Consider the following 9,726-nt stretch of genomic DNA (forward strand, 5'->3'; position numbering starts at 1 on the left):
AGGGAAAGAAAAAAAAAATACATCTACTTGAAATTGTAAATGCTGCATCTTCTGCATCTTAACAGGAATTAGATTGAGCTCCAATTAGAAAAAATGTCTAGATGTTAGAATCTGTCAAATGGGAGGAAAACTTGGCAGCTGGCACTGGTTTTTAACATTTTATGAACCAAAAAAAGGACTTCAGTATTATCTGAAGTGCAAGCGCTGATGGGCAGGGAAAGGACTTCATGTATGGATCAAGACTTTTCTAGTAAAATTTGTCCATTCTCAAAAACAGAGCAGCACAGTGTGGAGTTTTTCATTTAACTGAAGATGTCTGATGTCTTTAAGATTATGCCTGAATACTCATCTTCAGCCTGATATCACAACAGCCAACCCAGAAAAACATTCTTAACATTGATTTGGTCAATGCAATTTTCCCTACCCTGTAATAGTTCTGCTAAAAAAACTAGGATTTTTTTAGAATTTAAAAATTGCTGTATTCAGTGCCATTTGTCTTTCTGTTGGCATTGTGGATGTTACTTGAAGTTTAAGAGTTACAGGATAAAAAACTTCTCCTTCACCACACTAAAAACCTCCAAGAACTTAGACTGGAAATGCCAACAAAAATTCTTTTTCTTTGAGGAGGAGAAACACTTGATTTACTTTTATTGGATTTTTGTCTTGGCAGATTTCCAGCAGTATGCTAAGAAAAGAAGATGATGAGGAGGAGGAGGAAGATGAGGAAGAGGAAGAGGAAGAGGAATTAGAAGCTATACAGGAAGTGAGATAACAAAACTATTCTGAGTTTAATTGGGAAAAAAAAATATTTCCTTTTATGTAAAGGCATTTGTGTATTAATAAAAAGTTCACTTAGGTTGTATTTTTAAAATTCCAATAGAAGCAAAAATTTGCACTAATAGTAGAGTGCCAGAAACAAATTACCAATTTCAAAGAATGGAGCAAAATCTGTTGAAAATGGTCTATTTCAGCAGTCAGAAAATGAAATATTTAAATAAAATGTATTGTATTTGCATAGATGTTACATTGCAGTCACATTTGCTTAGATTTACTGGATGAAGTGTCCACAAACTGCACTAAGCTGACATGCAGTAATGAACATAAGAGTTTGCTCGTTACTTTGCCAATATATTATCTTATTCTGTAGCTATATATGCATTGCATCTATTAAGTCTTCTACCTATACCTGTTATTATTGGTTTTATACATCCTGAAGTAACTGTAGTATTTAAGAGCCCAATTACAGCAACAACCATGTTAATTTCATTACCCACCTTGGATGGCCGGAGGCAGTGAGGCAGTTTTCTCATTCTTCTTTTCCTCAGGCTTGACTAAGATTATTTTTTATTCCTTTACACATAGAGAATGAACATTAGCAATTAAGACCCAGCCTGTTATCTACTTTCAATGCTGCTTTGCTTTTAAATAAAAGTGCCTTCATAATAAAGCTAGTTGATACTTTATTAGTTGACATGCTATAATATGTAGCTCAAGTTTTGTTTTCAACTGGTTGATGCAGTTACTGTTCCATCAAACATACAAGAAATTACACATTTTGAGTGCAGATGGTGGTTATGCATATTCATTTTTGAATAGTGTCAAATTGTCTGCCAGAAAGCTGCTGCCATACTCATTTCCAGCTTTAAGATCTGCTACATACAGAAAGAACACATATATATATATTTAGAATTTAAACTTGTAACTGGAAAAACACACTGAAGTTATAACCAAATATTCTTCTAGTTATGGAAAATAAACCAGGAAGTGCATTTTTAATACTGATGCTGCCTTTGTCTGCTGAAGCAAAGTGTGCAGTGCAGTGCAGCTTTTCCCAAAAATGAATGTGATAAAAATGTAAGTTAACATGTCACAATATAGGGCTCTGTTTTAAACCCAGAAGAGTTTTACACCAGAATTGTGTAGTATTGACATTGAACTACTCATGACAAAGAGTAGAACTCCAGTGACCAAAACTAGGTAACTAATTCCTATCTATTTTAGCTATTAGGGCACATCAATAAGTATTTGTATCACAACATCAAAATTATGATCACTTTTTCATTTTATATTCAGTGGAATCATGTAATCCAAAACGGTTAACTTCAAGTTTTTTGTACAACAGATATATGCAAAAAGCAATTACTTGTGTACTATGCCTTGAAAAAGGAATTCTGAATAAAAAAGGAAGCAATGTGTAGTTTAATCCCCACTAAAACATTAGTAGCTAGAATTTTTTTATCCTCAGCAGCTTCAATTTCCCTCTCCCCTACCTCACAAAATGTCAATTTCAGGAGTTAAAGAAAAACACACAGAAAGGAGAAATACAGTGTTGGGCAACTTTGTCCTCCATATATGATGTCTTAAGTTTGCATGTTGGATAGAAATTGTGTGACTTTAAAACTATAAAAAGTCACTGATAAATGTATTTTAAAGCCAAAAGAATAATTCAGAATCCAATTAAAGAATTAAATATTACCTAAAGATACTTCTGTCTTGTACCCATCAAATGTTGCAGCTTTCCTGAATGCTTCAGGCTCCTTCTAATCACTATTACTAAATTTAGCAACATAATCATTAGTACTAAATTTTGATGACAAGAGGCTTTTCTCCTTTAAATCATATTTTTTGGACAATGGTAGCAAAAGCAACCTCAGGGTAAGCATAACTACGGAAAGTAGTTAGATTCTGTATCAACAGCACATACTGCAGTATTTCCTTTGTTATTCTTTTACTATATAGATGGTACTTAAAAAGGAAGCAAAGCAATTCAAGCCATATCATTTTAGACTATCCCTGATGTCTCCTTTATACCAAAAGTACTGTGCCTCCAAACCATGAAATATGCACTTCTAAAACCTTTATTATCAAGAAATGTTGTCACCACCACAGCACACACCTGTACCACCTATTCTGGCAGAATCAGAATACAATGCCTATATATATATATACATGTGCACATTTCCAGCCGGGGGGTGAAAACCCAAAAAGACCAGCCAAAACAATTAGCGAGGTACAGCTACAAACTAAGAACCAACTGTCCTTTTAACATCATTTAACTGAGGTACTGGCAACCATTCCCACTTTCCCTCTCCTTCAGATCACCTGTGCATACTTTGAAGTACAGCTTTCATCTTTATAGACCTTTTAAAAAAACCGCTATTTTGGCTTATCAATTGCATATTTCAGATTAACGTAGAGAAATCATCAACTCTAGTCTGGTTTTAAATTAAAGGCAAATCAGCTATAGGGCAAACATGAAATATTTGTAAATGTTTTAATTATGACCTCTGCCATTATAAGCTTTATGACTCTTTTTATGTATTCACGGGGGGAGGTGGAATTTACCATCCAAAAAAATAAATGGCATAATTACCCAAACTTTCTTAAGAACAGATAATGCATTTTCTAAAAGATTGTCTCACATTTAACTGTCAAGAAAACCTACAAAACTCCCCTATGTTTCCAGCCCCCAAATCTTTTTCATTACAAGTATTAATGTGTGTACCAATATTACTCTAGAAGCATGGGAAAAAAATTACCAGTGTATTGTCAGTTATTGAAACCCCCTGCTGTGTGACAGAAGAACTTTAAAACAAATAAATTGCCAAAGCTGATTGAGAAGTTAGTTGCATTCATGTTTACAAAACAGCTGATAGTAGAGATGCAAAAATTAGTAAAAATGTTAGCTTACAAAAATAATCACAAATTTTTCAACAGCATGATTAGAAAAGTTTGAGGATTCTCGTAACACATCTTTATTTTCCCAGCAAACTGTTCTGCCTCCCTGATCTCTTTAGTAGCTGTGAAATAAAAGCACCAAATTTTGGGGGTTTAACTGCACTTAAATTCTGAGAAAGGTTCAGAACAGTATGCTTCTGAAGCTAATTTCTACCAGACAGCAAAAAAAACCCAGTATGTAAGTGTTCAGAATTTGAAGATTTGGCCACTTTTAAGTTTCTTTGCTCAGAGGTATCTACATATACAGCCCTGGCATTATCATTCTCATTCAAAATTATTTTTTCCTAGCAGTTTAAACAGAGGACAAATAATATGCAGAAGAAATAAAGCTATACTAGCATTTTTTAAATTACAGAACAAAAAGATTTCTTGATTTTGCTTCTACTTCTACATTGAATTTAAGTAATTTTTATGAGTTTACATAAACAAAGTAATTAAGGTTTGACCACCAGTGAGGGTAATAACTCACCAAAACAGGCTGCTCAGAAATGCTGTGGAATCTCTATCCTTAGCTATTCAAAATCCAACAGACAAGGCCTTGTATAACCTGCTCTAGTTGCTGCTGCTTCAATAAGTAGATTGGACTACAGACGTCTAGGTCCCTTTGAACCTCAAAAACTCTATGAACCTAGGATTTTTTTTATATCACCAGAGTAAAGAAGTTTTGCAATTTAGTTGTCTTTAGGGGGACTAAAACTTTGTAATATTCCTGAGTACTCAAAGTACTATCCTGGACAACTGCAAAGTCAACAAAGGTACCAATTCTTATCCACACAACCAAAGTTTCTTACCAAGCCTGAATACTGAAGATGCAGTTTTTCCTCAAACAGGCTAGCTTTCATTTCTTTCTAAAATATAAATATGCTGGTACCAAACCAATCAAACCTTCTGAATACTGACAAAAGCACTTAATTTCTTAAGTAAGAAAATAACAGTTGGTTGTCAGTGACATATGTTAGTTAGAACTAATTAGAGATTGACCTGGAATGCACCCAGGCATCATTAGCAAGTTAATATTACACACATGTGGAGATAAAAGAAAGACCACTCTGAAAGTGCAGGCTGAAGTCAGAATTCTTGATCTAATTCCAAGGTTCATTTTGTGCCTCAGGGTACTACTGTGATGAAAAAAAGCCTGTCCAACTGATTAATACAGATTTTGTGGTCCTTGGAAACTCTCTGTGATGACAAACAGTAACAGTTCACCATTTCTGGAGGAAGCAGCCAGCATTAGATATTAGGAAAAAATTATTTACTGTGCCAGTGATGAGCTAGTGGAACAGGTTGCCCAGAGAAGTTGTGGATGCCCCCTCCCTGGCAGTGTTCAAGGCCAGGCTGGATGGGGCTTGGAGCAATCTGGGCTAGTGGGAGGTGTCCCTGCCCATGGCAGAATGGGTTGGAACTAGATAATGTCTAAGGTTCCTTCCTGCCCAAAGTATTCTATGATTCAATGACCTTTCTCACCAAGAACCATATATGTTGAGCATAATAGTTGAGATCATTATCTATGTAACATCTAAATGTAAGACACACATTTAATGGCAATTTCATTTTTATTTTTAAAAAGTTGCAAAGCCAGCTACTGTGAACAGAAGGCTCTTTTTTCTTTTAATAGCAATGCCTGCAACCACATGAAACCGAGGAAAACCTGAACAGTTTACACACAAATAAAAAAATCAGTATTTTTAAAATTTTATTAAGCTAACCTCAGTAAGAAATGTTATTTACTAATGCAGGTAGCACTGAAGCTTTTCTATTTGAACCGTTTGTGTGGTCAGTCAACCAGCACTTACATTTTTGATGCAAAGTTGTGGGACGTGGAATTAGAGCAAACTAAAAAAAACCCCAAAGCATTACAACTCCACGTCTTTATACTTTGATGTTAGACATTCAATGTCCTCCAGGATTTCTGGGCTCTTCTCTGCCACAAGAAGTAGGCACAATACAGTTCTCACATCTTAACCATACAAAATATTTCAACTGAGGTCTAAACAACTGAACTAGGTATTATTTACAACCGTTGATGGAAACAGTTTCTTCTGCATCTTCCAGTTAAGAGTTAAAATAATTGTCAATACTGTCAAATCTAGAATGTTTTTCTCTAGAGCATCTTATCCTCCTTTACAGTAAGCTCAACTTAACTTTCCGTGAACCAATTGGCCTGTCATTCAGTTCATTAATAGCAGCCATAGCTTCCTCATAGTTTGTCATAGCAACGATGGCATCACCTGAAGGTAATCCTTGTTCATTATACTGAACAGAAACTGACTCTGGTATGACTCTGTAGCCATAGAAAAAATCCAGAATCTCATTAGGAGTAGCTTTAAAAGGTAAATTTTTCAATCTAATAGGAACAACACGTTCAGAACCACCACTGAAATTTGGATCTGGCATAAATCTTCCTTCAGGAAAATTTCCCATTTTATTATTCCCAAACTCCATTCTGCCAAAATGTTCACTGTCACCACCAAAATCCAGGAGTGGTGGCGGACCTCTGAAATCCTTTGGAGGGCACATGAATTCCTCAGGTGGGTGCCTAAATTCAGAAGGATGCCTGAAGTTCCCAGGGGGACCAAATGAATGCATGGGTGGCCCTTGTGGTGGCCCAGATGGTGAACCGACTGGACAGGAAAGCTCACCTCTGTCATACTGATGTGAATGACCCTGCATTTCACTTGGTGGGGACAATGGTACTGTTACACCAAACTTCTGCATCTGCTCTTCAGATATAAGTCTTATTAATACCTCCGTTCCCAAGAATCTTCGACGATTTAAGTTTTCTGCTTTCATGGCTTGTTCTTCAGATTTAAACTTCACTAATGCTTCTCCCAGCCCAACTCCTTTGTCATCATAGAGCAAGTAAATATCATCTTCGTCAACATCAAATCTTGCAAAGAACTTTTGCACTTCAATTTTTGACACATCAAATGGAAAATTCCTTACATAAACACACGTCTTGGGGCCAGAATGGCTTTCCCGATAACTTTTTTCTGATAGGGCCTGTCCAAGATGTTCTCTGTCCTGTGATCTCCTCCTCTCACAAGAATCAATTATTTTCAACATCGACTTTTTTGAAATTGGAAACACGTAAACCGAACGATTGAGTAGAACCTTTCTATGACATTCCAAAGCAGCCTGATAATCTCTCTCACTCCTTAACATCACAAAGGCCTCTCTAGTCCTCCTCTGATGCTTATCTGTTAGAAGCTTTATTTGTTTGCTGCATATATCCAGACCAAAAAAAAATTCTTTCAAATCTCTCTTCTCCAGATTTGTAGATAAATTTCTTAAGTGTATGTAATATTCCTGGCTGGGAGGTGAACGAGAACGTGTTCTTTGTCTCCTTGGTGATCTTGAATGAGAATGCTTCCTGAAATGCATGTAGTCTGAACTTCTTGGAGAGTGGTCTTCACACAAAAAGTCATCCATTTCATTTGGCATGTCTACTCTCCCACCATATTCAATCCACCGTTCTTCTGTAGATGGGCTTATTTCTATAAATCTCTGACCCATGTATTGCCTATGACGTTTAAGTCCTTCTAAGGCATCACCAGGAGTAGCAAATTTTACCAAGCAGTTACCATTGTTTAAACCATTGCGATGCTTTATCAGAATCACTCCATCCACATGTATCCCCGAAAGGAAAGCACGCACTTCATCTTCTGTTGCAGAGTAAGGAATACCACGTAGAAATAAGTAAAGGTCATCTGGATTAAATGGAAGAGAATCCTTTCTTGACTGATAGCTCGGTTTAGGCATACCTATATCACCATGTCTTGTGCCATTAGTATGGAAACCAGCCTCCGGGTGATTTGGTGGACCGTAACCAGGTTTACTTATTCCTTTTGGAAAAGGCGTTACTAAATGTGGAATGTCCCCAACACCTGGGGCTCCAGAACCGTTAGTACCCGTTCTTCTAGAGCCAGACAGAGTTTCTCGTCCCCCACGGTCAAACCGTTTCCGGCTCATTTCTATGGTATTCTGCATTTCTGCCTTGCTGCTGAGGAAGAGCTCGATGCGCGAGTCCTTGATAAACCCTCCCGAACAGCTCATGGCACGCCGTGCATCTTCATCTGTTGCAAATATAATAAAAGCCTCCCCAATCTCTCCTCCAATAATATGCACACCTCCATCAGGAATATTCAATCCCAAGAAGAAACGACGAATATCTGCAGGACCCGCAACAACAGGAAGCCCCTGTAAACGGATGACTACAGCCATGCTGAGCTCAACCCACAGCAAAAATCACCTGCAGACAAAAAGGTACACATGATAGCACGTCTTTAGTACTCAGCTATTACAGTATCTTAACACTTAAGAAGCTAGAGCCTTTTTAATGAATGGCCTCGTCTAAATCAAGAGAGAAGGTATCAAAAAACCCACTAGTTCACAAGAACAAGATTAAAACAAGATTCACTGAAAGTTGATTAGTCAGAACAGTTAGCTACTCCACCAGCACATGTGCACAAGACTATCAATATTCCCTATCCTAAAGGCAACAAAATCCACCTAAGTCACTCCTCACCATCCATAATACCTAAAAAACAACTAAAGTATTTCACAGCAGTTACTGTATGCCAGAGATCTCTACCCAGTCCTAAGGAACACCAGAAAAAAAAAAAAATCCTATTTACTTTTTAACAGGACACTTGTAATCACAACACAGAAAATACTAGATGACAAAGGAAAAAAGATAACTACGTCACTGGAAAATGAAGTAATTCACCAACAGTGATGCCTTTACTGCTTTGACAAGTTGCTCTACCCAATGATCAGTTCTGTTCAATAACGTAAGTTTTCTCAGCGTTCAAAAATGTTGTCTCTTTCACGTAGTCAAAGTAACAACTGCAGCAGCCACATGCACTCAGGAGAGCAAATCCTAGTTCCCAGCTGTCTGAGACAGAAAGGCCATGTACGATCTTGTCACAATACTCAGAAGTGTTAAGCTTTTGGCAGCTTACCTGTTTCTGCTTTGAAGACCTGATAAATTCTGTAAAATCAACTTAACTGTGGAAAGAAAATGAAACATAATTAATGGCTGATACCTGTACTTTGCTTTACATACTGTGCTACACTGCTGCAGCTCATCCATAGAAGTGGCTAATATTAAAGCCAAGCATGTAATGAACCCACAATCGGGGATACTTCTTCCGTGTTCCAGGATGCCATGCACTGCATCGTTATGTTTCCATTTTAGATGCAAAAGAAATTCAAAATTTAAGTTGATTTCGGGGAATGATGTAAACACGATGAGATAACTTGGTCATCAATTGTGCCACACTGAACTGTTGAAATGAAACAGACTGACACTGTATCAAATGAAAAGACTCTTGATTCAGTCTTTTTTGAGTCCTTGAAGTCCATCTCAAGATTACAGGATGTGTCCATTCTTCTGAATTCCACCTGCTTTCAAAGTTCACAACACTATGCTCTCAGTAGTCAAGCACTGCACTTAACATACACAGTGAAGACAATTCAAGAGCAAAAATATCCAACAAGGAGAAACTTCAGGGAGTTCTTCAATTTACAAAACAAACTCCAGTGTTTTCCCTGTATCTTTACTGCCCTTCAAACCTAAGAACATGAATCACTTTAATACACTGACTTAAAAATACCTTGATTTTCAACACGAACATCACACAGTACCACAACATAGTACTCTCAGAACACCAGCTTCTGTAGCAAATGACTCCTTTAAAAAAACAAGATCCCAAAGCTCCAATGGCAAGTGTTTGAGAATATCCCTTGTACAAACCCTTTGCTCAGTAACAAGCTTAAAGCACTAGATCCTGATGCCAATCTGTCTACTGGTAACAGAAACTAACATTCCACCTGAGCTTAGCAAAACAAGAGGACAGACCAAATTCTGTAACTAACAGATTCTACTTCACTTCCACATCAGCACTTTGTAGACACAACAAACTGAAAAAACCCCTATCTATTTAGTAACTCAAATAAAGACCATCTGTTCTCTGTATTTCCGTGGTG

The 9,726-nt window shown here is 37.1% G+C and overlaps 2 protein-coding genes across 2 annotated transcripts in view; one reads left to right on the plus strand and one right to left on the minus strand.

Annotated features, from left to right (window-relative positions):
* FAM92A1 (family with sequence similarity 92, member A1) overlaps nucleotides 1–772 on the plus strand; it is a 17,945-nt gene extending 17,173 nt beyond the window's left edge. The window contains exon 8 of the mRNA XM_010006502.1: nucleotides 671–772. Coding sequence (XP_010004804.1) covers nucleotides 671–772 — 102 coding nt within the window. The remainder of the gene's footprint in view (nucleotides 1–670) is intronic.
* A 4,500-nt stretch (nucleotides 773–5,272) lies between these two features.
* On the minus strand, nucleotides 5,273–8,900 carry RBM12B (RNA binding motif protein 12B). Its single transcript, XM_010006428.1, has 2 exons — nucleotides 8,700–8,900; nucleotides 5,273–7,987 (listed from the first exon to the last, which is right to left on the minus strand). Exon 2 carries the CDS (start codon nucleotides 7,957–7,959, stop codon nucleotides 5,860–5,862), a length of 2,100 nt encoding a protein of 699 aa, XP_010004730.1. The 5' UTR covers nucleotides 7,960–7,987; nucleotides 8,700–8,900; the 3' UTR covers nucleotides 5,273–5,859.
* Nucleotides 8,901–9,726: the final 826 nt, after the last annotated feature.

This window comes from Chaetura pelagica, unplaced genomic scaffold (assembly GCF_000747805.2).
Source record: "Chaetura pelagica isolate M959 unplaced genomic scaffold, ChaPel_1.0 scaffold76, whole genome shotgun sequence".
NCBI classification, from domain to species: domain Eukaryota; kingdom Metazoa; phylum Chordata; class Aves; order Apodiformes; family Apodidae; genus Chaetura; species Chaetura pelagica.

Bases quoted from the DNA above. Each gene is read 5' to 3' on its own strand.
- RBM12B (XM_010006428.1), bottom strand. From the start codon at position 7,959: ATGGCTGTAGTCATCCGTTTACAGGGGCTTCCTGTTGTTGCGGGTCCT.